This window comes from Xenopus laevis, chromosome 1S, assembly GCF_017654675.1.
Source record: "Xenopus laevis strain J_2021 chromosome 1S, Xenopus_laevis_v10.1, whole genome shotgun sequence".
NCBI lineage: Eukaryota > Metazoa > Chordata > Amphibia > Anura > Pipidae > Xenopus > Xenopus laevis.
Window position 1 is genome coordinate 198,258,222 of NC_054372.1, and position 27,963 is coordinate 198,286,184.

General features: G+C 41.7%; 1 protein-coding gene across 1 annotated transcript in view; it reads right to left on the reverse strand.

The window, feature by feature from the left end:
- The window catches only part of LOC108707353 (protein hinderin), a 95,233-nt gene that overhangs the window by 51,690 nt on the left and 15,580 nt on the right, over positions 1-27,963 (reverse strand). The window contains exon 6 of the mRNA XM_041580674.1: positions 9,995-10,101. Coding sequence (XP_041436608.1) covers positions 9,995-10,101 — 107 coding nt within the window. The remainder of the gene's footprint in view (positions 1-9,994; positions 10,102-27,963) is intronic.

Sequence of the window (27,963 nt, forward strand, 5' to 3'; positions counted from 1 at the left end):
AAAATTAATAAAACTTTTTTCCCCCCGTGTTTCCCGCAGGATAGCCGTAACCAGACACAGCGTCACAATTTAATTGGATTAACCTCTTCCCCGCACTGGGCTCGGCCCACTGAAACGTTAAAGAGGCGGTGCGAGTTCCACTTCCAGTGTGATTTGGACAATGGGATTCTCAGGCTTTGGTTTTATTCTCTGCAGTTGTTGTTATTGATGTGGAACTCTGAAATCTGGAATTTAAATGCTTAACTGATTAGCATTATGTAGGCACTAAAATAACGGGACACTTCTTAGGGCGATGGTACAAAATTGCCTCTCCCAGAGGCACTTTAAAGGAAAACTAAACCCTAACAATGAATATGGCTAAAAATGGCCTATTTTCTATAGTGAACTTATTGCACGAGGCTAAAGTTTGAGCTTGTCAATAGCAGCAATGATCCAGGACTTCAAACTTGTCACAGGGGGTCACCATCTTGGAAAGTGTCTGTGACACTCACATGCTCAGTGGGCTCTGATTGGCTGTTGAGAAGCTAAGCTTAGGGCTCGTCACTAATTATCCAGCAGAAAATGAGCTTCCCTGGCTGTAATATAAGCTGATGCTACAGGTTTGCTGATTATTCAATTCTGATGCTAATTGCACTGGTTTCTGTGCTGCCATGTAGTAATTATGTGTATTAATTACTAATCAGCCTTATATTGTGACATTTCTATTCTATGTGTACTGTATATTGTGAGTGGCTCCCTAAGCTCAGTAAGTGACAGCAGCACAGAGCATGTGAATCAGTGAATCAGCAGAAAAGAAGATGGGGAGCTACTGGGGCATTTTGGAGACACATATTTACTGCTAAAGGGCTTTGGTTTTTTGGGGCTGGCACAGAATCACAGAACTTAATGTACATTTCTGCCTTTGCAACATTTTCTCCTTGTCCTTTAAAAGGTCTTGCCCCTAGGGCATGTGGAAATCACTGTGGGCAATTTGGCGCAATTAAGTGATTCGTACATTTTATCCGCTGCGATTCCCGCAGGCCCCAAATGCAAGATACTTTCAGTTACAGTATGGCCTGCCGGGGAACCCATTGTACCATCGCCCTTAAACTTGCCATCTACGAATGCCATAAACTGCTCCCCAGACTGAATCAGTAGCTTCACACTCTATGTATTGGGCCTTCCAGACAGACTATCCAATCAATATCTGCCATGTTACAAAATGTCAAGAACAAAAACACGGACACTGTTTTCAGGTATGCACAGGCCTACAATATAAACCCATCACTGGCCCAATCTTATTTGGTCAACTGTACAAGTTGTCTAACAAGGTCATCCCATGCATGCCCAACTTTACTGTTCTTACAAAGCTTCTTTTAGGGCTAGTCCACACGAGGAGATTCAGGGAGATTTTGTCGCCTGGCTACTAATCGCCTCGTCTTTTGAGCAACTATCTCCCTGAACTGCCTCAGTGTTTTTCCCCATAGGCTACAATGAAAAGTTTGTATGTAAAGTGGTGAAGAGACCGCGCTTTGTAGAAATAGCAGCACCTCTGGTATGTGGATCCACTGGTCCACGTGTGTAATCAAAAATTCAAATAGGGTATGGTGCGTTGAGACAACAGTGTATCTGTCCCAAAATCTGAAAAGAGAAAAGTATGCCTGATAGTGCAGCAAGCCTGTAAAAAGAAAACGTACGTTCTTGCAGAATATAACTACTCACAAACTCCTTGTGGTACTCATGCCATAAGTGTTCTCAACACGATAGAAAAATCGGGCCTCCTTTCTGAGTGGTGCCTACAGGGAAAGAAACTTCCGATGCAATATGGTAGGTAAAGTTTTAGGACTGCAGTGCAAAGTCCTCACTTACCCCTTCCTTGGTGTGGAGCGTAGTCGCTTTGGCAAGTTCTGCATATACTGTATACTTTAGTCGATAAAGGGAGAAAATATACGTTGCCAGCTAATTTTAAATATATAGAGACTTTAACAGAGTTTCAAAAAGGTTTGCCCCTGAGGAAGTATTACCAATACGAAACGCGTTGGGCTGCATTTAAAACTCTGTTAAATAAAGTCTCTATATATTTAAAATTAGCTGGCAACGTATATTTTCTCCCTTTATCGACTAAAGTATACAGTATATGCAGAACTTGCCAAAGCGACTACGCTCCACACCAAGGAAGCTATCGTACCACACTGAAGCGCTAACCAACTGCGCTCGAGGAAGCGGCGGCTACTGACTGAAAATAATTACCGGCATTGATTTTTTCCCGCACCCAACAAATCTGCTTCAGATTCAGCGCCACCGGTCCAGCGGAGGGTTGAACGGCATCTCCCCCAGCGCTCCAGATTGAACATCCATAAACAGGGAGATCCTTGACGATCGGATCATCATTGCTTGTATGTGCATCTGTTGCAAGTTAAAGGGGTAAGTGAGGACTGTGCACTGCAGTCCTAAAACTTTACCTACCATATTGCATCGGAAGTTTCTTTCCCTGTAGGCACCACTCAGAAAGGAGGCCCGATTTTTCTATCGTGTTGAGAACACTTATTGGCATGAGTACCACAAGAAGTTTGTGAGTAGTTATATTCTGCAAGAACGTACGTTTTCTTTTCACAGGCTTGCTGCACTATCAGGCATACTTTTCTCTTTTCAGATTTTGGGACAGATACACTGTTGTCTCAACGCATCATACCCTATTTGAATTTTTGATTACAATGAAAAGTTGCCTGCGCTAATGCACACGCAGCGATGCGTTTTCAATAGTTGCCCAAAGTTGCCTCAGGGTAAGGACACACTGGACAATTTGTCGCCAACGTTTTAAAAAAGTAAATCGCGGCGACAAGACGATCGTCTTTTTTGAACAGACGATTCACAGCGACTATTGGCACAGAGCGATTTGTATCCCATTACTCTGTGCGGTACGTGCTCCACCCAAACCGGAAACGGTTTGTGCTTCCCCCTGTAACCTGGCGTCTTTACGTTCTTACGTCATTGCATTTGCATTGTAATTTGAATACAATTGCTGCTACTTATCTGTATGTGTGTGCGTGTCTAGGAGATTTCAGTGCTTTTCTAAGTACATGCTATTTCTGATAAATCGCTCGGAAAAGGGTCTCGGTGCGTTTTGGAGCTACAGGTGATTCACAAACGCGCTGTGGGCACAGGAGCTGGCGTCTTTCATTTGGTTTTGTTCAGAGACAAAACGAGCCATGTCGCCGCGATTTGCTTTTTAAAAACGTTGGCGACAAATCGTCCAGTGTGTCCTTACCCTCAGTGAGGCAATTTCAGGCAACTATTGAAAACGCATCGCCGTGTGTGCATTAACGCAGGCAACTTTTCATTGTAGCCTATGGGGAAAAACGCTGAGGCAGTTCAGGGAGATAGTTGCTCAAAAGACGAGGCGATTAGTAGCCAGGCGACAAAATCTCCCTGAATCTCCTTGTGTGGCCTTACCCTTACTCCAAGAAGTGGATTACAAGCAATTCCAAGTCTTTATAGTTCTAAATAACACCTAGTTTCTTAAGTGAGCTAGAGGTGCCTGACCTAATCAAGATCTCATCAAGTCAAGTGGAAATGTCCATCAACCGAGGACTTTATCAGTGAATATAAGTCAGAGTTTCTGGGTCCACCAAACGATTCAAAAAGTTAGAGACAGACTCCACCGAGTAGGATAGCAATCAACGTGGAAACCAGTGTGTTAAAGTTCTTTGAAGACTTTATTAAACATCACTTTAAAATCACAAGCGGGCAGGGGATGTGCGCTCGACACGTTTCGTGACCATTGTATCACTTCATCAGCAATGCATACACTAGTCCAGTGATGCCATAGACTCTTGCTCCCTTCTATAGCCTATACCAAAACTCTTAATTAGCTGGTAAATCTTGCAAGTAACCACTTTAAGGTGGCCATACACGGGCAGATAAAGCTGCCGATATCAGTCGTTTGGACCAATTTGACAGCTTATCTGCCCGTGTATGGGGGCTTCCGACGGGTCTTCCCGATCGATATCTGGCCACGATATCGATCGGGAAGGTTGGGTTTTTACACGACCGACCTGTCGGAGCCCCTTGGCGTATCGTAATCCGATCGTTCGTCCAAACGGCCAAACGTTCGGATTACCCCCGATATAGCCATGCCATTAGTGGCGACATTGCCAAACGAGCGGATCTTTGAGTCTATGGCCAGCTTAAGAGTGACCAAATGTTCCAAGGGCCAAAGTCTCCATTGTTCCAAGCAAAAGCCAATCATAATCATTATTCACGTTTTACTTCTTATACTTTTGTTTCTTCCTAACTTGCGTCTAAATAACGAATAAGCTGAATTCTGGAGAGGTTCATATTCCCGATAGTGATACTATCTGTCACTTGATATTGTCAAACCGTGGCACACTGACTGCACTGCCTTCCAGATGCCCTGACACATATACTGTAAACAAACATCCTGGGGGAAAAACACCCTCTTTGAGCTGTCAAAAAACTCAGGCCTATTATGTGTATCTGTTGCTTTGAACTTGCAAAAACAGCATTATATTTGTATTATTAATCACCCCAGTGCTTTTCTGGATACAGTTTGTGCCCTATATACAGTAGGTTTCCGTGATCCACACAACTCCTCCTATCATCCCGGATGACAACACAGAGACCCAAAGCATTGCAATAAAGTTTATATACCAAACTGGACAGTCTACACTTGCGGGCTTCCAGTTTGGCACATCACCTGGAGCAGTGGTGCTAAATATAAAGATAAACCCAAGGTGAAGAACTCCAGATCTTCATGTCAACTGGGCATCTGAAGGACATCAAGTGACAGTGATGAGTAATGTGGTATTCCTTGCGGCATTGCACAAGAGGCTCTTTTTTTTTTTGATAGCTCAACAGAAATTCAATAAACTTATCTCGGTTTCAGCTAGTCTTGCCTTTATTCAACCTAATACCAGTACATTGTGCCTAAATGTCATTTGTTCCTATGTGAACCAGTCTAGGTCACCAGTGGATGATCTAAATGGAGTTAAGAGACTGACTAAACAAAATAGAAGAACTCTGAGCGACTGATGATGAGTCACACTCCAAACACTATGGTGGAAACATCTCAAGGTGGAAACATCTCAAAATTAGAGTCACGAGACATGTCCCTGAACAAACAGTCCCTAGACCGATCTACAAATAAATAACAACCTGATTGATTATCAAGATGTGGGCCAAGACTCTTGCACAAACTCAACACAAGTTAGTTAGTGCCCATACAGTTAGAGGTCGGTCCATAACAATATTCATACACAGTTCTTTGTCATTTGCTTTTTGCACAATTGTACCGGAGAGTCACCAGCCAAAATTTCTCAGGAACACAGACCCAGGGTCTATCCGAAATGGACTGATCTGGTGTCTATAGAGGTTTACTAAACTATTTCACATCTGTGTAGAAAACAATTAAGGTTTTTTTTTTCTTGTGCAAGTTTGTTTTAACTAAAATTAAAATGTGTAAACAAGTAGTTATCTGCTAAATCTTTGACTGCAATAAAAAGGCAAAAGAATATATATTCTGCTCTGCGATGAATAATATAAACATTCCTTAGGGGGAGATTAGTGTTCTTCATGCTTTCAATGTGCATTCTATCAGTTGCCCATTAAAGGGATTGACTTAAGTCATTTCTGAGCTTATTTTTTATTATAAAAAGGATTTACCTTTATCTTTTCCATATGCTGTGGCCTGTTCGTACCCTATGTTGCAGCCAGTAGATTATTAAAAACTGAATAAACTATGAATTAAATCCTATGTTTGTATTATAAAACCACTTGTGACTTACCCTGTTGCCTTTTCTTGTTCTGCTCTAGGTTACTGCTCTATGGCAAGCCTGCGGCCCAATGAAAAGGACCGGGTCCACCTTGCCTGTGTATTGTGGACTCCATAAAATTAGCTTGGTAGAGCTTACAATCTAGGACAGGGGTCCTCAACCTTTTTTACCCATGAGCTACACTCAAGTATAAAATAATGTTGGAGAGCAACACATGCATGCAAAAAGTTTCCGGGGCTTCCAATGAAGGGCTGTGATTGGGTATTGGTAGCTCATTTGTGGACTTGCAGCCAACAGCAGGCTCTGTTTTGCAGTATACACATTTTTATGCAACTAAAGCTTGCCTTTAAGCCAGAAATTCAAAAAGAAGCACCTGCGGAGGAAACTGGGAGCAACATCCAAGGGTCGAAGAGCATGTTGCTCATGAGCTACTGGTTGGGGATCACTGATCTAGAATATAATAAAGGAAAATAGTTGGCGTGTGCTCTAGCAACATCAACCATACAGAAGAATAGATATTAGAAATTAGGACATGGTTCAAACACTCAACCAGTGTCAATAATAAAAGGGATGAAGGACCTGAGACTGTTGGTGGTTATATTACATGAAGTAGTAATTAGGGCTTGCAGGGAAATAAGAATTTATGAACTGTAATATTTATGCTCGGAAGCTTGGGTAGAGGCTTTCCACTAGTGGTAGAATAAAAGCCTTAACAAAGACTACCTAGAAAGTAGATGTGAAGAACATTTAAAGCCCAATGGCCCTTCAGCAGGGAAGCGTGAAATGAGCCAGGCAAGAGTGTTAAAGGGGTGGTTCACATTTAAGTAAACTTTCAGTATGTAATAGAATGACCAATTCTATTCCATTGGTTTTCATTATTTATTTGTTATCGTTTTATAATTATTTGCCTTTTTCTTCTGACTCTTTCCAGCTTTCAGATGGACGTTGCTGACCCCATCTAAAAAGCAAATGCTCTGTAAGGCTACACACTCATTAGTACTGCTACTTCTTATTGCTCATCTTTATATTCAGGTCCTATCCTATTTATATTCCAGTCTCTTATTCAAATCAATGCAGGGTTACTAGGGTAATTTGGACCATAACAACCAGATGGCTGAAATTGCAAACTGGAGAGATGCTGAATAAATAGCTAAATAACTCAAAAGCCTTAAATAATAAATAATGAAAACCAATTACAATATCAGAATATCACTCTCTACATCATACTAAGGGGCAGATTTACTTCGGGTCGAATATCGAGGGTTAATTAGTTAATTAGTTAAATCCTTCGACTTTGAATATCGAAGTCGAAGGATTTAGCGATATTCGTTCGATCGAAGGAATAATCATTCGATCCAACGATTCGAAGGATTTTAATCCATCGATCGAACTAAATTCCTTCGATCAAAAAAAAAAAAAAAGCTTAGAAAGCCTATGGGGACCTTCCCCATAAGCTAACATTGACAAAGTAGGGGGTCGAAGTTTTTTTTAAAGAAACAGTACTTAGACTATCGAATGGTCGAATGGCCGAATAGTCAAACAATTTTTAGTTCGAATCGTTCGTTTCAAAGTCGAAGGGTCGAATGGCCGAATAGTCAAACAATTTTTAGTTCGAATCGTTCGTTTCAAAGTCGAAGGTCAAAGTAGCCAATTCGATGGTCGAAGTGGCCCATAAAAGTATTTTTTCTTCTATTCCTTCACTCGAGCTAAGTAAATGTGCCCTAAAAGTAAACGCAAAGGTAAACAACCCCATTAATGCTTGAATCATTAGGTGCTACTGCACATATTTTTTCTTATCTATCGTTCCATAAATATACAAGATTTTGTCTACTATCGCATGCTTTAAAGTGTACCCTGTTTTTCACCTGCACCCCAGTCTGCCAGATGATATACACTGCACTGTTTCCCCTCCCCCCGTGTTAAATTATACACGCACACCTTAAAGGGGAACTATTAGAGGGTTAACCTTTTAGGGGTTATTAGAGCTCACTCAAATAACTGATTCCGGATTACAAACAAAATGTAACAAAATAACTGCCTTTTGCACAAATTCTGCATGTAGAGAGACATGGATGTCTGGTGAGTTTAATAGAGTGAGCTCTAATACATCTTCTAGGCAAAAGGAGCCCCCCTATAAGATATATTGGATTTAACTGTCAGTGAATATCTGACACCCAACTGCTGCATGAAGACAGAATGAAGAGAAACAGATGTTGAGAGAGGAATAGTGAATATAAACTTGATTATTTCAGAAACAATGCAGAATATTTAATTGATTATATTTAGATAGTTTCTTATTTCCACATGATTAAGCCTATATTAAATTTTCATGATAGTTCCCCTTTAATACAATGTGGCAGAGTAACCACCATTTCCAATACGGAGGTACAAAGCCTTGAGCATTGCGGGTACTTTCCTTTGAAATGATCATTATCCCGTACTTCTGCCGACGTAATTATCTAATCAATTATGGCAATTAGAAAGGTTTGTGTTCCTGTAAATCTAAATAAGGCAGCGGTGCGTCGGCTCAACATAACAGATCTTGTCGTACAAAGGGCGGCATTGTGTGCGTGGACGGCGTATAGAAGCGCTGGGAATGAAAAGGTCTGATTTCTATGTAGGTACCGAGTCCTTTGTCTGTCCAACAAAAAGATCTGCCCCTCTGTAGGAACAAGGCCATTTGCATAATTGATTCAAACACGAATATGTCCTTTCTAATTGTATCAGCAATTATATAGTATTATATAGTATGCTAATCACTCTTCATTAGGCTAGAAAGTAGCAGCGCTCCGGTCCTGCTGTTAACTACTCACTAGTCCCAAACTTGCTGGCTACAGCCTTCATCCCCCCCCTTGATTGTAACAATTAGCAATGTATTGTCTGCAGCCAAAAAAATATATATGTTTGAGCTTAAAGTAAAGCTTATCATAATAATGTCCTGTTTATTTGCATAAAATGCCACTAATATAGTGGTTCTATGTGCACCATTTTCCTCCCATAGAGCTTACAATCTAACCTTGGTGTCTAGTGAAGTGCATTGAAACGGAGAACCCTATATACAAACTGGAAAGCACTTAATCATCTGTGAACTCCATGTTTGGTTCTTGTGAGGTAGATCACTGGATTACCAGTGTACACTAAGCTCCTGCATAATGGAGTCCTGTTAAGAAAACAAGCACAACAAAGGGTGAAGGCAGGAAGTTGTACACAATCCTGCAGCGGGTCGATTACCTGCGGGTTACCCACAAAAAAAGCGGGCACCCTGCAGAACGAGGGGAGGATTTTCAGCTGCGGTTATAGATGCGGGTCGGGTTGCGGGTCTCAATCTAAATGTCTTATCTTATGTAATATTATTATATTTTACTCCTTTTAAAGTTTTACAAAACTTGTTTTTCACCGCCCACTTTTGATGATGTCACTTCAGGTTTGCAGCACCATCACTTCCTGTTTGATGGTGGTCGGCGGGTTGCGGATAAGGCAGTTGCAGGTCCGGGTCGGGGAATGGATCAAAGTGGGTAAATATGTGGGTTGCTGTTCGGGTTGGTTCTGTGCAGGACTCTTAACACTGGTACACTTTACTAACTTGCAAGGACCAAACATGGAGTATCTTGAGTTTCCTTGTTTATCTCAAAAACCATGGAGGTTTCAGGATTAAAACAATAGGAAAATGGTATGTCCAGTTCAAGCCCTATTGTTTGCACTCATGCTGGAGGCATACTGCCCCTTTAAAGGGATTAACCCATGGTAATGTACAGTAAACAGACCTTCAACTTTGTACAGGTATGGGACCGGTTATGTAGAATGCTCGAGACCTGGGGTTTTCCAGATAACAGATCTTTCCGTAATTTGGATCCTCATATCTTAACTCACGTAAACATTAAATAAAGCCAATAGGCTGGTTTTGCTTCCAATAAGGATTAATTCTATCTTAGTTGGGATCAAGTACAAGCTACTGTTTTATTATTACACAGAAAAAGAAAAATATTTTTAAAAATTTGGATAAAACTTAGTATATGGTAGACGGTCTTTCCATAATTCAGAGCTTTCTGGATATCGGATCCCATACGGTTACTTAAATAATTAACATTACATTTAAAATATGAATAGAACATACCTGGACAAAAGACTGATCCCCCTACATCATATTGCTTCAGTTTGAGATTTATGAAAAATTAAATATATTATTTATTCCTTATAAATAAAAATGCAGGAAACGTAAGTACCTCTTCTATCCTTCTGGGAGATGCATGCAGCTTCTTCTGTTGCTCCGCGAGATACGACTGGTAGAGGCTGAGCAACTCCTGGCACTCCCGGTATTGCTGCTGCAGGGGTAACATCTGATGTTAAGGGAAATGGCAAGAAACACAAGGACCACTTATAATACAAGCAAAGCCAAGGGAAACCTCCCCTGTAGCCAAATTAAGAAAACATCATACTTTTAAAAGGGGTGATTCACCTTCAAAGTTAACTTTTAGGGTTTAGGTTTAGAATGGCCAATTCTAAGCAACTTTTCAATTGGTCTTCATTCATTTATATTTGAATTATTTGCCTTCTTCTTCAGATTCTTTCCAGCTTTCAAATGGGGGTCACTGACCCCATCTAAAAAACAAATGCTCTGTAAGGCTACAAATGTATTGTTATTGCTACTTTCTATTACCGTATATACTCGAGTATAAGCCGTCCCGAGTATAAGCCGAGGTACCTAATTTTACCTCCAAAAACTGGCAAAGCTTATTGACTCGAGTATAAGTAAAGCCTAGGGTGAGAAATGCAGCAGCTTCTGGTAAGTTTCAATCAAAAAAAATGAGGGTTTCTGCTCCCATTGAAGGTGCCGGCGTCTCGTTTTTGGATGCCGGCGAATAGTCTTGGAGACTATTCTTGGACGCCGGCGACTATTCTGAGACGCCGGCGACCGTTTTTGCGCTTGAGCCGAGTATAAGCCGAGGTAGAGTTTTTCAGCATATTTTGGGGGCTGAAAAACTCGGCTTATACTTGAGTATATACGGTACTCATCTTTCTATTCACATCTCTCCTATTCGTATTCCAGTCTTATTCAAACCAATTCCATGGTTGCTTGGGTCATTTGGACCCTATCCTCAAATAAAGAAAACCAATAGCAAATTGTCTCAGAATATCAGTCTCTACATCACACTAACAGTTAATTTAAAGGTGAACAACTAAAGTAAAGAGTTAGGGGCATCTGCGCAGGGTAGCAACTAGGTTGAGGGGGAGGATGGAGGGGGGTCTATTTAGGGTAGGAGTTTTTTTTAATAAGGGGTTTACTTCTCCTTTAATCACTTATCAATCCTTCTCCTCCTCTAACCCACTTGGCCCCATCCCTCAGGAATTTGCTTTGGCTGTTGACTTATGAGCAAGCTCAGTTCTTCTCAGATCAGATTACTAAGCACACCCTCCAGTCTAACAGCCAACGAGGAAATAGCAGCGCTGGCTCCCATAGAAACTCTAGCTGTCCGATTTGATTCTGCATTGCATGGGCTTTACAGCATATATGTCTTAATGTTACTGATGATGTCAGAGGGAAAATGGCCGCCGGGTGAAAGCAACTATTTGTTTAGGAAAATGTGATGGCGCTGGCAAATGGAGGGGAATATGCAGCACAAATGATGTGGCTTGGGTGGGGAAGATATGCCCAACTTATATACATGCTAGGAAAATGTAGGATTTACATGTCCTTTAAAGAGTCACCCCCCATGTCCAATGACAAGGGAGCATAGTTTTGTATGGAGACAATGAGATTGAGACTCTAATTGCCGCAAACTAGCAAACCACAAGTTTGAACACATCATTACCATGCCATTTCTCAATAGTTTAGCCCCACATATGAATAAAATGTTCATGGCTAATTCACTTCATGTTTACACCATGCAAACACCCCAAAAAGCAGGCTAGTCCCACAAAACCACAGGTTTGGTTTTTTTTTATTTATAAAAAAAAAAAACGCCTAAAGATCCAAAAAGGCAAATAATTCACTGAACACAAAACCACTGAACAGCAAAGCTTTGCTAAAGTCATTTTTAAAGTGATTTCCAGATGTCCTGTGTGCTCGAATGACAAACAAAACCCCTTAAATATGAATGTCACGGGTCTTGTAGAAACACAGGTAGCATATATGCATAGAATTGGCAACACTTGCGGCATGTGGAGACCCAGGAATATGAAGAAACAAGCTGTTTGGTTATTATTAAAGGAGACTGTCATAATTTTTATGGTGTCGCTTTTATTCCTAAATTGCATTGGTTTCAGTGCAAATTATTCATTCTACCAAATAAGTAATTTTTTCCTGTACAAGTATTTTTTTTTTAGTTTTAATATTGTGTAGGTGCATCTCAGGTCATTTTGCCTGGTCATGTGAGCCAGCAAGAGCCAGAAAGAGCCAGCACTTTAGGATGGAACTGCTTTCTGGCAGGCTGTTGTTTCTCCTACTCAATGTAACTGAATGTGCCTCAGTGGGACCTGGATTTTACTAATCTCATATTAAACAGGGAGCTTTTGGGGGGGAAGGGAGGATGGTGATATCAGTCCAACTTGCAGTACAGCAGTAAAGAGTGACTGAAGTTTATCAAAGCACAAGTCACATAACTGGGGGCAGCTAGGAAATGGACAATATGTCTAGCCCCATATCAGATTTCAAAATGAAATATAAAAAAATCTGTTTGCTCTTTTGAAAAACGGATTTCAGTGCAGAATTCTGCTGGAGCAGCACTAATAACTGATGTGTTTTGAAGAAAACATGTTTTTCCATGACAGAATCCTAAGGTTTACTGGTGCAAGAGAAGAAAGACTTGCCTGGGATACACTGGGAATTGGTATGGCTGGGGCTGGGCACGTGTTAATTTCACATTTGCACAAATTGAGAATGTAAAAGTAAAACAAGTCGAATGAGCGCTGCTTAAGTCAGCTGTTATTTTCTCCAATTGCTCATAATTGTAACTATAAAAAGATAATATTGTGCCATATGTGCATCCGTGTGCAATGGGCTTGTACTGGTCAATTCCCATGGAGAGGAAAACTGGTTCATTGGCCTCCTCTAGTGGCCTCTCTTGTAATGGACACAACGGCCAAACAATAGGATAAACACAATCTAAATAAAATATATTGCTTTTAATGAAGGTTATACTCAATGAACGATTGAGACAACCGATGCTATTGGGCAATGCAAGTCAATTGGTCGATAATGGAAAAAAAGGCCTGATGCAAGAACAGATACTGGAGTCCTACACTCTGGCTATCTATACACTTCCCATACAGGTCCATACAGGTAGGTAGGTTGTACTCTAATCAGGATACCAGTAAGTGCAATTCCTTGCCCAAGGCTCACCTTGGATGGAGATGCACCCCTAGTACCTGCTCTGTCCTTATAAACACACAGACCCAAACTGTTCATTACCCACAAAACCTAATGGTTCATCACAAGGGAAAAATACATTTCAGATTTAAAATTGTGGCCCCTCAGTAACCGGTTTACAAAGCAGTGGCAGATCCTGGCAGCTGATAGGTTGGTGCACTGAACGGCATCTCTATGAAAAATTCATTATGTAGTAATTAGCTGTTAAATTATTTATGTAAAGTCATCCTGTGTTACTATGCAGACGATTGGCCCCATTATTTAAAGATATAGTCACAGCTGGGAGCAGTCACACACCATTGATGGATCAAGTGTTGTGGCCATCTTTCTACATGTAGACACTTGGTCAAGGGATGAATGTTCTTCTGCCCAAACTAGGATGAAATGGAGAAAGGCTGTACTCCTCTCACCTCCTGCCAGAACATTCATACACAAGAACATTCTACTAGTGCAATGACTGTCAAACTATTTTTGGTTCAAACGAACCTTGTAGGACCAATTTGTGGTCAAAGCTATTACCAAGTTCATAACAAGGTTATATACATTATTGGGGTCACCCCGCTACAGTTCCAGGGGAACCCAGAGCACAAATAAGTAGTCACCCCAAATCTCCCCCCAACTGGCCTTCAGGCTGGGCCCCCTTAGCTCATAACAAGGTTACAGATATATAGAAACATTGGGGTAACAGTCACCCTGCTATAGTTCCAGGGGTACCCAGGGTACAAATAAACACTCACCCCAAATCTCCCCCTAACTGACCTTCAGATTGGGCCCTTAGCTCATAACAAGGTTACAGATATATAGAAACATTGGGGTGTCACCCTGCTATAGTTCCAGGGGTACCCAGGGTACAAATAATCACTCACCCCAAATCTCCCCCTAACTGACCTTCAGACTGGGCCCCCTTAGCTCATAACAAGGTTACAGATATATAGAAACATTGGGGTAACAGTCACCCTGCTATAGTTCCAGGGGTATCCAGGGTACAAATAAACACTCACCCCAAATCTCCCCCTAACTGACCTTCAGATTGGGCCCTTAGCTCATAACAAGGTTACAGATATATAGAAACATTGGGGTGTCACCCTGCTATAGTTCCAGGGGTACCCAGGGTACAAATAATCACTCACCGCAAATCTCCCCCTAACTGACCTTCAGACTGGGCCCCCTTAGCTCATAACAAGGTTACAGATATATAGAAACATTGGGGTAACAGTCACCCTGCTATAGTTCCAGGGGTATCCAGGGTACAAATAAACACTCACCCCAAATCTCCCCCTAACTGGCCTTCAGGCTGGGCCCCCTTAGCTCATAACAAGGTTACAGATATATAGAAACATTAGGGTGTCACCCTGCTATAGTTCCAGGGGTACCCAGGGCACAAATAAGCACTCACCCCAAATCTCCCCCTAACTGACCTTCAGACTGGCCCCCTTAGCTCATAACAAGGTTACAGATATATAGAAACATTGGGGTGTCACCCTGCTATAGTTCCAGGGGTACCCAGGGCACAAATAAGCACTCACCGCAAATCTCCCCCTAACTGACCTTCAGACTGGGCCCCCTTAGCTCATAACAAGGTTACAGATATATAGAAACATTGGGGTAACAGTCACCCTGCTATAGTTCCAGGGGTACCCAGGGTACAAATAAGCACTCACCCCAAATCTCCCCCTAACTGACCTTCAAACTGGGCCCCCTTAGCTCATAACAAGGTTACAGATATATAGAAACATTGGGGTGTCACCCTGCTATAGTTCCAGGGGTACCCAGGGCACAAATAAGCACTCGCCCCAAATCTCCCCCTAACTGACCTTCAGGTTGATGGTTGATATAAATCTAAAATTTTTTGCAGAAGTTTCTATTTTTTAGTTCAAGCTTACATTTGAGATCAGTTACCCCTTGCAAGGTTACAAATGTATGAAAACGTAGGTGGTTCCCATCTTGAGCCTTAACCTCAAATTTCACCCTAAATGACCCACACTTGAACTGATTTTAAGACTCCAGAACTGAGGGATCAATGGTTACCCCTGTGTCACCTAAAGCCTCCAACCAACGATTCCCCTACATATTCACTAATTTGGAAGAACAGAATCCCCTGAAGACTAATAAACCAATCTCTACTATTACTAGTGCTATCAATAGTATCATTAACTAGGGACAAGCAATCATCTAATGATGTAGAATACAACTTCTAGCATTCCTCTAACAAACCTTCTTAAAGGAGAACAAAACCATTAATTATAAAAACCCTACCCACCACCCTCCCTACGTAGATCCCCCAGCTTAGCTGTTACCGTTGGTAAATGCTCCAAACGCTTTTTGCAGATTCAGAGCAGTGGAGCTCATGGGCGCCATCTTCCAGCGCTTCGGTAATTTCCGTCAATTTTGGTGCATGCGCACTTGTCATAAATCTAAGGATCGCTAGAACTGCGTGCTGCTCATATATTGCGGAATACACAACACTGTGCAGACGCCGATACGGCGCTTAGTTCCAGAGGAAGACCGAAAAGAAGAAGATGGCGCCCATGAGCTCCGCTGTGCTGATTCTGCAAAGAGAGGTAAGTAAAAAGTTAGGGACATTTACCGAATGTAACAGCAGTAATAGCATGAAAGTTCCAGCATACAATTCCAACAGGGGGAATTTGCACAGGAAAATCTGGAGGGTAAAAGCCAGGACACAGATACATAAATGTGCCTAAAGCTGGCCATGGGCGCAAAGATCCGATCGTACGAATCAACGTACGATCAGACTTTCCCATCTCCCGACCCTCCACTAACCATTCAGATCAAAGTCTTACCATTCAGATCAAATAAAGTAGTAAAAGAACAGATGAGACGATGTTCTGCCCCTGACAGTAATCGTACGATATCTATGTCCAACCAAAGCTAGTGACAGTCTCCCACTGAAAATCGTATGATCGGCAATACACGCAGAGAGATTATCGGCAGCCGACAGAAATCTTTTAACCTGTCCGATCGACCAAACGACTGATCTCCGCCGGACGAAAAATGTCCGGACTCTCCACACACGGTCCGAAAATCGTACAAATCCTCGATTTGTACGATCAGATCTTTGCGTCTATGGCCAGCTTAATGAGGGGCAGAGAAGCCGAACTAAACCTCTCATGCAAGTAACAAAGCCCAGCAAGGGGTCACATACAAGGAGCGACCGTTCTCTCCAGGTGTTATTCCATGCCGCATTGGGCAGTAAGTATAGGAGGAAAATGGAGGGGCCTTCTCTGCACATGGGTTCTGTCTGACTTTAAATTCTCAGCTTGGGTGCAATAGTCATGGATACAGTGCGAGTGCCTCTCAGAGACAAAGAGATTAATGAAGTTGGCATCCCTCCCGCGGCACAGTGTGAGCTAAAGTGCCTACAGTTCCTGGTTTATCTCTCCCTCTGTAATAGAAAAGATTTACTCCCTGTTCCATACTAAATACTCACTCACAAAGGGAAAGAGAAACAATAGTGGTCACCCAACTGGTAAACTCATCAGTCTATATGAGCATCCCAATAACGAGCAATTTGTGTATGGCGTCATCAGCATCAAGTGCATGGGCAACTCCATTTGGGCCATCAACCACTGCCATATGACACCCTTGTGAAGATCCATCTGTGCACCCTGGAATAAGTGATATCTAGGGCTGTAAATAAGCAATCACTCCCAAATTCTATTCTTCAAATTGTCTTTATGCCAAGAATGTTGATCAAGCCCAGTAAGCAGTGGATTCTTTCTGTACATAGCCTTTCCCATTTGTCTTAAAATCAGCCATTCTGGTCAAAACGTTAACATGAGCAAAACCTGCCCAATACGCCTAAAAATCAGCATGTTTGGCAAGGTCACAATCTAGATTGTACGGTAGATCTTCAAAGACCTTCCAGGACAGGACCACAACGACATGCTAATACCTTGCCCAGTGGGGGGTTCTAACATGCCAAATAAATATCTGGCAAGATATCATTCCCTTATTGGACCTACACAGGAGCCAGGTCAGTCTGGAGCAGTGATCCCCAACCAGTGGCTTGTGAGCAACATATTGCTCTCTGACCCCTTGGATGTTGCTCCCAGTGGTCTCAAAACAGGTGCTTATTTTTGAATCCCAGGCTTGGAGGCAAGTTTTGGTTACAAATAAACAATTTTTACTGTCAGAAACAGCCTCCTGTAGGCTGCAAGTCCACAAGTCCAATCAAAGCCCATATTTGGCACCTCTGGAACTTGCATGCTTGTGTTGCTCCCAAACTCTTTTTACATTTGAATATGGATCACGGGTAAAAAAAAAAAAAAATATATAAAGTTGGGGACCCCTGGTCTGGAGGGCGAGTTGGGAGCTTTTTTTCAGCCAGTGCACTACTGGGCAATAATATTCGCTCTCAACTTGCATACATGTTTTGCAGAACAATAACTCCCATAGAATATAGGTAATTAAATCTAATTTTTCAGCATCTACAGTAATTTGCTCATGAGACCCATCACCTACATGTGAATGAGAAAGCATTTTTTTGTATTTGGATTGGGGAGAGGTATTAATGGTAAGTCCATCGTCACAAGAAAGTGTGCCACGATCATTCCATTTCTCATAAATTCTGTACAAGAGGAGTTTAGTGCTAGCTCTTTGTTGCTACTCAAGCCAAGTTAGTAGATAGACCCGAGTGCATGGCTTGGTATCTGCTCTCTGGCCAAAGCAACATGAAGTGCTTACAATCATGCCATGAGCATGTGCTTCCATATTAATGCCATTGCCTCAGAAAACCCATAGGATCAGCATATTTCTGCTTAAGCACATTCCTGTATAATGGAATATGAAGCAAATCAGGAATGACAAACTTAAATGGATAATGTTCCTCAAGCACAAGGGTTAAACATCAGTCAAACAGTAGAACCCGTCATGTGGAAGACCCTGAGTCAGTACAAACAGGACACCTACAATAGAAGGCCTGGAGATACCAGGAAATATATTAAACATCTCCATATGAAAAACTGGAGTTAGCCAAATAGCTATAGAGAACACAGAAGAAGAGAGTCCCAATAAGGGATAACTGCACAATCTGGCATTTGAATTCCAATGTTAAAGGACATGTAATCCCCTCCACAAAAATTTAATCAGTGAACAGCCTCTCTGAAATCTTTAGATAACTGCCACTCTAGTTGTTAAAAAGTTAAAAGTAAGGCTGCAGCATCCCCTTAATCACTTAGAAATCCTTCTCCTTCTCTAACCCACTCGGCCCCCTCCCTCAGGAATTTGCTTTGGTTGTTGACTTATGAGCATGCTCAGTTCTTCTCAGCTCAGATTACTTAACACAACCTCAAGTCTAACAGCCAATGAAGAGATAGCATTACTGGTTCCCATAGAAACTCTAGCTGTGTGATCCTATTTTTTTCTCCTAACCACCTCTCTTGAGCTCAGATTAAAGGAGAAACAAATCCTTAATAAAACAAAACCCTACCTCCCTACCCTACAGACCCCCCTCCCTACCCAGCCATGGCTTTACATGTCCTTTTGCAGGTGCCAGTCACAGCAAGAGACAGTGGTAAAACTGGAGCTCCGTGAATACAAATACCTTTGGCCAATCATCCTACCCATATTCAGGCCCAATTCAGCCTGAACTGAGCCTTCAGACCAATAACTGGATTAAGCACGGAGCTTGGGTAGCGCAGTTGGCTGCAGAACAGGCACATGAAATAGAGTTCTGCACTGGGCCAGATACCCGCGGAACATCTGCAAATCAGTCGGGTTGTGGGTAGAAAATCCCTGATAGTAGTCCACGGGTAGCTGCAAGGAAATGTTTTTACCTTTCCGGATGAAGGTGCAGAGGAGTGACGTCACCAGGGTCGGGTGTTAAGTTTGACTTATAGGGTCCGGGTAGTGGTTCTGGGTAGGGGAATGTGTTGGGTGGCGGGCGCAGGTCAGGTTAGAGATCAGCGGGTTTGGGTTGGGCATGGGTCCTTCAAATTGATCCCGAACAAGACTCCACATAAATGCCCATTTTTCCACCCAGCCAAGCCAAAGGCTTAATGACTATGAAAATTAGCAATCAGACAAAATACATTATCTAAGGTGGAGACCGAAATAAACAACCTTCTATATCGAATACAGTTTCTATAGGAAGGCAACTCATCTTACCTTCACTCTCACCTTCCACAAACGCATCTATTTGAAGTGGCCGTACACTGGCCCATAATGTACGGTATCCAATTGATCAGCCCACGGGCCTAGCAGATGTACGATCACCTTTCCTGCCATGCACTGCAGTAGGCTCCACCCTTCTAAATATGCCGTTAGCTCCATTATCCTACTTTCTCTTGCTGTTGTTCTATGCTCCAGATCTATAGATATCCCTAAAATACTGTACACTACATGCAATAAATATGGAACTGCTCAGATGTGTAGCATGTCATGGCCCTATAGGTAGAAAAGGTCTCAGGGGTTTGTTAAACTCCCTGGTCAGTGTGGAAGATGGAATTCAGCAGACCGAGGATGACAGTTGCTGTTCTTACTCAGTCTTGAACCTTTGTGCTTCCATCAACATGCAATAACATTCTTCAAACTGACAGTTTTTGCAGTTTAGGTCATTAACACAGGGAGCGAGGTCACGGAGTCACGCTGGCCGGATAAATGGCAGAGAATATTTTAGAGGACATCAAAACCAAAGGATTAAACATGAAAAAAGAAGCTTGGACGTAAAGGCACGGGGGATGCCTGTATACAGGGGCCGCATGAAATGAGACGGCTCAGAAGCTGGCGCTTTGAGGGGAAAGCGAGAACTAAGATGTGATTATACAGGCGGCGGTGATGTGTATCTTCAGATGCTTCTCTTGCAGACATGAAAGATTTCAGCAGCTTCTCTGAGCCTCATGCCCCACTCTCCCGCTCCTTCCACGGATACGGCACAAGGGAAAGAGACTTCAAAAAGAGAACTTCAGACACAAGGCAGAGTCTGCACACACATGAATATGCCCCATACTGATATTTTATATAGCTCATTCCCATAAACCTCTTCTCCAACAACATGGGTGCACCCCAAAAGCACAGAGGCTCCCTGACTCACTGAACAGGTTAATAACGAGGAACCCGGAGTCTCACCTGGTATTATAGCTGCCAACAGTGATGGGATGATCGAGCTTGATAAGAAACGGGCGCAAAAATAAGGAAAGGCTGCACCCTGCTGGACACATGCGAGTAACACAAGCTTATGTTCAAGACATTAAAAAGGTGTAAAAACCAAAAATACACAAATCCTAAATAAAGCAAATATAAATCTAAAGCAAATTTCATTCATCACTCATTCCTAAGTTATATGCCAGTATACCTGCACACTCTCTCCACTTGCCTTTCTACTCTCTGCCCAAGTGGTGCCAACTAGTGATGGGAGAATTTCTCCCGTTTCGCAAAATTCGCGAAACGGCAAAAAATTCACGAAAGTCGAAAATTGACGCCCGCACAGCGATTTTGACGCGAGCGACTTTTCAGACACGTGTCCAAAATTCTTTGACGCCTGCAAATTTTCAGGCCAGGTGAATATTTTCGCTCATCACTAGTTCTAACCATGGAAACAATGCAGCAGAAGCCATGGGTTAACAGACCTGTAGAAAAAGCCTGCAAGGTTCACTAATGGTACATTGTTTCAAGAGACAGAACCAGCAATGCAGAAGAAAACAAATAGGAAAATAGAATATTTACATATAACCAAGACCTGAAAATAGTTATATTATATATTAGAATGATTTAGAATTATATTTTCTTTCACTGCGTAAAATTCTATGTTCGGGTTTACAGTTAGGTCCATAAATCTCATAAAAATGTGAGGAACTAAAGCCTTTTTTAAAACAAATCACTTCATTTAATTTCAGGGGCTCAAAAGTAATTGTTCACCGATTCAAAGGGTAGGACTACATGGACGTTTTTGGCGCGATCCGACTCACTGCGACAAAACGCCTGCGACAAGTCGCATGCGACGGAAACAAGGTAAGAGATAGAAATGTTGGATGAAGTCGCAACGTTGATCCAACGCGACACGACTGTCGGATGCAGACGCTGCATCTGCATCCGACAGTCGTGTCGCGTGGGATCATGCGTTCAGCCACAGGGAAGCGCAGGAGTAGACGCACTGGATTCTTTTCAATGGGGCTGTACTCACACAGACGCATGTAAGCGCCGAACGCAGGAAAAATGCAACATGCTGCGTCCCAACCTGCGTTTGGCGCTAACATGCGTCTGTGTGAGTACAGCCCCATTGAAAAGAATCCAGTGCGTCTACTCCTACGCTGCCCTGCGGCTGAACACATAAAATCGGAATGCAGGGGAGCGCAGCTAAAAACGCTCGTCTGTAAGAGCCCTTAAAGGGCTTGTTCACCTTCCAAACACTTTTTTCAGTTCAGTTGTTTTCAGATTGTTCCCCAGAAATAAAGACTTTTTTCAATAACTTTCCATTATTTCTTTTTTTTTACTGTTTTTACAAAATCTAAGTTTAAAGTTGAATTTTCATGTCTCTGGTGTTTGAGTCTGACAGGTCAGTAATTCAGGTGCAGACTCTGAACTGTTACAATTTTGCAACATTTAGTTATGGATGCACCGATTCCACTATTCTGGATTCGGCCGAACCCCCGAATCCTTCGTTAAAGATCCAGCCGAATACCGATCCGAACCCTAATTTACATAGTGGAAGGAGAAAACATTTTTGACTTCATTGTTTTGTGACAAAAAGTCATGGAATTTCCCTCCCCACCCCTAATTTGCATATGCAAATTAGGATTCGGATTCGGTTCGGCCGGGCAGAGGATTCGGCCGAATCCTGCCCGAATCCCGAACCGAATCCTGTATTCGGTGCATCCCTACATTTAGTTGATCCATTTCTCAGCCGCATCTCTGGAGTATTAATAACTATTGTATCAAGTCTAACAGCTGCCTGTAATGAAACCCAGAGATTCTGCTCAGCAGGGACAAAGATAAGACATGAGTTTACAGGGTCGGCGACCCGCCCTTCTACAGCTGCTCTAGAAGGTGAAAAATGACACTTTACACTTCGATATTAGAAAAACTGTGACATAGAAAATAGAAAGTAATTGGAAAAAGTTGTTATTTCTAGTGATCGATCCGAAACCAACTAGTTGTTTGAAGGTGAACCAACCCTTAAAGCTTCAAAAACAGAAAAAACCCATCCAAGAAATTGCTCCAATATTAGGAGAGGCGAAATCGATAGTTTGGTACATGGTGAGAAAGAAAGAAATCACTGGTGAAGTCAGCAACGCAAAAAGACCTGGACGTCCACGGAAGACAACAGTGGTGGATGATCTCAGAATCATTTCCATGGGGAAGAGAAAGCCCTTCACAACAGCCAAACAAGTGAACAACAGTCTCCAGGAGGTATATTATCCATTTCCAAGTCTACCATAAAGAGAAGACTGCATGAGTTTATTTGAGTTAAAAAAAACAAATTCATGGAAACTCGAAATTTCGAACTTTGATAAATCTGCCCCTTTACGGCGGTGGTTCACCTTTGTTACCTTTTAGTATTTTAAAATTATAGCTCATTGTAAGCTACTTTTTATTTGGTCTTCATTTTAATTATTTGCCCTTTTCTGTTGGCTCTTTGCAGCTTTCATATGGGGGTCACTGACCCCATCTAAAAAAAAAAACAAATGCTCTGTAAGGCTACAAATGTATTGTTATTGGTACTTTTTATTACTCATCTTCTATTCAGGCCTCTCCTATTCCAGTCTCTTGTTCAAATCAGTGCATGATTTAGAGTCCTGCAGCGAGTCAGGTACCCGCAGGTTACCCACAAAAACCTGCGATACCCTGCAGGTTGCGTGTAGAAGTATAGACGCGGGTCGGCGGTTCTGTAGATTTGCAGTTCGCAGGTCGGGCCGTGGGTCTTCTCAATATCGATATTTACTCCTTTTTTCTGGTCACGTCTACTTCCGATGATGTCATTTCCAGTTTACAATGACAGCACTTCCTGATTCTTGATGGTCAGCGGGTTGCGGATAAGGTACTTGCGGGTCGGGTAGCGGGTAAGAATGTGGGTCTGGGTTGCGGGTTCGGGTCCCAAAAAATGGACCCGCGCAGTACTCTAACATGGTTGCTAGGTTTATTTGGACCCTAGTAACCAGATGACTGAAACTGCAGAGCTGCTGAATAAAAAGCTAAATAACTCATAAAGCACAAATAATAAAAATGAAAACCAATTGCAAATTGGCCTCAGAATATCGCCCGGTACATCTGGCACTATAACTGTGCTCTATTTATTCCCCTAGTTAAATTAATTGCACCTCCTCTGTCATCTCTAAATTGTAGTTTTAGACTATATTTAGATAGACACACCAACAAGGTATCCAAAGTCCAAGCTAAGGGTTACCCACTATGTATAGAGCAGAAACTGCCTTTCCCTGCCAGTGTTCCTAGCACTCAGCTTCTCATTTGCACTTTGTAAACTCAAATATATATATATATATATATATATATATATATATATATATATATATATATATATATATATATATATATATATATATATATATATATATATATATATATATATATATATATATATATATATATATATATATATATATATATATAAGCCCAAGTTTGAAAGCACTCACAGCAGATTTCATCAGTGTATAAAAAGGTTTATTCACCGCTCACATCTACGCGTTTCAACCCTCAATGGGTCGTCATCAGGATAGTGTATCCAAGTGAGTAACACACATTTAAAAATTCTCACACCAATCAGTGTAGTGTTTCAATAGTGACATCATCATCCAATTACCCTTAATAATTACCTACACAGCCACTATGTAGATACATCTCAATTTAACCCTCTAACTCAGACACATTCCCAAAGAGGAGGAACCTGTATATCTAGATCGAATATGGTATGACAACCATGCATTATAAATTTGGATCAGTACCACCCATTTCATATTACAAATAATCGAAAATCGCCATCCATATATAACAAACCCTCCAATTTCAATCAATCACTCCCATCGATACCATCCTATCCAGAATGTGTCATCAGTTAGCATATCCCACACCACTATTAAAAGTGAATATGTGCAAATAAAAATTTATCATCTCAATTTTAAAGTGCTAAGTGCATATATAGATATAAGTGCCTTAGTCTAATGTGACATATGCCATATAAATAGACATATACATTAAAAGTTAAAACATTAAAATTCTTCAAAAGTAGTGTTCTGTGATATAAAAGTTAAATCCATCGAGTGCAAATCAGCAATAAATAACAATATCATAAAAGTCGAAAGAGTTGAAAAATTTGATAACACCTAAGAAATTTCTAAAAGTCCAGAGAGTTGCAAGCCAGCGCTATCAGGCTACCAGTCTCTCAGCGCAAGGTCTATTCCGAATGGTGAGGAGGGCATCCTATAGTTCATTATAAAAAACAGGATAATGAATACATCTCATTCAACCCCTTGGGGGAGATAGTATCCAGGGTTCGTATCCATCTGGCTTCCTTTTGTAGTAAGATCTTCCCCCTATCTCCACCCCTTCTCAATGGGGGAACACAATCAATCAGCATCGCCCGCAATGATGGCAATGAATGGCCACTATTCACAAAATGTCTGGCAAGGGGGATTTCGGTTTTCCCAGTAGCCAAAGCTGACCGAATTGCCGATCTGTGATTGTTCATCCGCAATCTAAAGGATGTAACACATTTGCCTATATAGTATAAGCCACATGGGCAAACGATACAGTAGATCACATGATCAGAAATGCAGGTTAGTCGGTGTCGTATCTGTAACCTCTTCCCACTATGGGGATGGGGGAATGTGTCCCCAATTAGTAGACAACCACATGTCTTACAGTTTCCACAGCGAAAACAGCCCGGTTTTCCTCTTGTTAACCACATGCCGCTGTTCTCTTTCTTCAAATCTGTCACCATCAGTACATCCTTTAGAGATCGGCCCCGTCGATAGGCACATATAGGTGGAGGACTTTTAATAAAAGGTAAACTTGAGTCCATTTGTATTACTGGCCAGTGCTTCTTGATCACTGAATTTATCTGTTTACTCACTGGTGTGTAATCCGTCACAAACACCATTTTGTCACCTTCATTCAATAATCCACCTTTAACATCTATTTCACTATTACTATTGTTGGATGCCCTTTCCATCTCACCATTTAAGAAGTCCCAAGAGTATCCCCGTTCAAGGAATCGGTCTCTCATCTCCAAAGCCTGTATTTTTGCTGTAGCCCCATCCGAATTAACCCTGAATACTCTCAGGAATTGGGTATATGGAATCGATTTTAGAACAGCAGGGGGATGAAAGCTGTGAGCATGTAACACAGTATTGCGATCAGTCTTTTTGCGAAACAATGTAGTGCCAATCCCATTTGCTGTTCTGAACAATCTTACATCCAAAAAATCTATTGTGTCCCTATGGTATTCTGCAGTAAATTTCACAGGAGTGGGTAATTCATTTAAGTAGGTCACAAAACCCTGAGCTCCAATGTGGTCCCCTCGCCAAATAATCAAAATGTCATCGATAAATCTCCGATACAATAACAAATATTGTCCAAATTCAGGAAAAATGTACCGACATTCAAAAGCATCCATAAAGAGATTGGCATATGAGGGGGCCACATTAGAGCCCATCGCTGTACCAGTCTTTTGTAAGTAAAAGGTCTCCTCGAATCGGAAGTAATTGCAGGTCAAAACCATTTCCAGTAAAGTGCAAAGGAATTCAATTGGTGGATTTCCTTTGTGTCCAATTGTTAATGCTCTCCTACATGCCGACACACCCTCTTCCGTTGGAATAATGGTGTACAAACTGCACACATCAATAGTAATGAATAAGGCATCCTCCGGTAGGGTGCCCATCCGTCCCAATATATCCAACAGAGAGGGTGTGTCAGCAATGTAGGAACGCATCCCAGCACACAGGGGTTGTAGGAAACTATCCAGGAAACACGCTACATTAGAAAATAGTGAGCCCCGTGCAGAGATGATCGGACGACCAGGTGGACAAGTGGAGTTCTTATGACCTGCAATTACTTCCGATTCGAGGAGACCTTTTACTTACAAAAGACTGGTACAGCGATGGGCTCTAATGTGGCCCCCTCATATGCCAATCTCTTTATGGATGCTTTTGAATGTCGGTACATTTTTCCTGAATTTGGACAATATTTGTTATTGTATCGGAGATTTATCGATGACATTTTGATTATTTGGCGAGGGGACCACATTGGAGCTCAGGGTTTTGTGACCTACTTAAATGAATTACCCACTCCTGTGAAATTTACTGCAGAATACCATAGGGACACAATAGATTTTTTGGATGTAAGATTGTTCAGAACAGCAAATGGGATTGGCACTACATTGTTTCGCAAAAAGACTGATCGCAATACTGTGTTACATGCTCACAGCTTTCATCCCCCTGCTGTTCTAAAATCGATTCCATATACCCAATTCCTGAGAGTATTCAGGGTTAATTCGGATGGGGCTACAGCAAAAATACAGGCTTTGGAGATGAGAGACCGATTCCTTGAACGGGGATACTCTTGGGACTTCTTAAATGGTGAGATGGAAAGGGCATCCAACAATAGTAATAGTGAAATAGATGTTAAAGGTGGATTATTGAATGAAGGTGACAAAATGGTGTTTGTGACGGATTACACACCAGTGAGTAAACAGATAAATTCAGTGATCAAGAAGCACTGGCCAGTAATACAAATGGACTCAAGTTTACCTTTTATTAAAAGTCCTCCACCTATATGTGCCTATCGACGGGGCCGATCTCTAAAGGATGTACTGATGGTGACAGATTTGAAGAAAGAGAACAGCGGCATGTGGTTAACAAGAGGAAAACCGGGCTGTTTTCGCTGTGGAAACTGTAAGACATGTGGTTGTCTACTAATTGGGGACACATTCCCCCATCCCCATAGTGGGAAGAGGTTACAGATACGACACCGACTAACCTGCATTTCTGATCATGTGATCTACTGTATCGTTTGCCCATGTGGCTTATACTATATAGGCAAATGTGTTACATCCTTTAGATTGCGGATGAACAATCACAGATCGGCAATTCGGTCAGCTTTGGCTACTGGGAAAACCGAAATCCCCCTTGCCAGACATTTTGTGAATAGTGGCCATTCATTGCCATCATTGCGGGCGATGCTGATTGATTGTGTTCCCCCATTGAGAAGGGGTGGAGATAGGGGGAAGATCTTACTACAAAAGGAAGCCAGATGGATACGAACCCTGGATACTATCTCCCCCAAGGGGTTGAATGAGATGTATTCATTATCCTGTTTTTTATAATGAACTATAGGATGCCCTCCTCACCATTCGGAATAGACCTTGCGCTGAGAGACTGGTAGCCTGATAGCGCTGGCTTGCAACTCTCTGGACTTTTTAGAAATTTCTTAGGTGTTATCAAATTTTTCAACTCTTTCGACTTTTATGATATTGTTATTTATTGCTGATTTGCACTCGATGGATTTAACTTTTATATCACAGAACACTACTTTTGAAGAATTTTAATGTTTTAACTTTTAATGTATATGTCTATTTATATGGCATATGTCACATTAGACTAAGGCACTTATATCTATATATGCACTTAGCACTTTAAAATTGAGATGATAAATTTTTATTTGCACATATTCACTTTTAATAGTGGTGTGGGATATGCTAACTGATGACACATTCTGGATAGGATGGTATCGATGGGAGTGATTGATTGAAATTGGAGGGTTTGTTATATATGGATGGCGATTTTCGATTATTTGTAATATGAAATGGGTGGTACTGATCCAAATTTATAATGCATGGTTGTCATACCATATTCGATC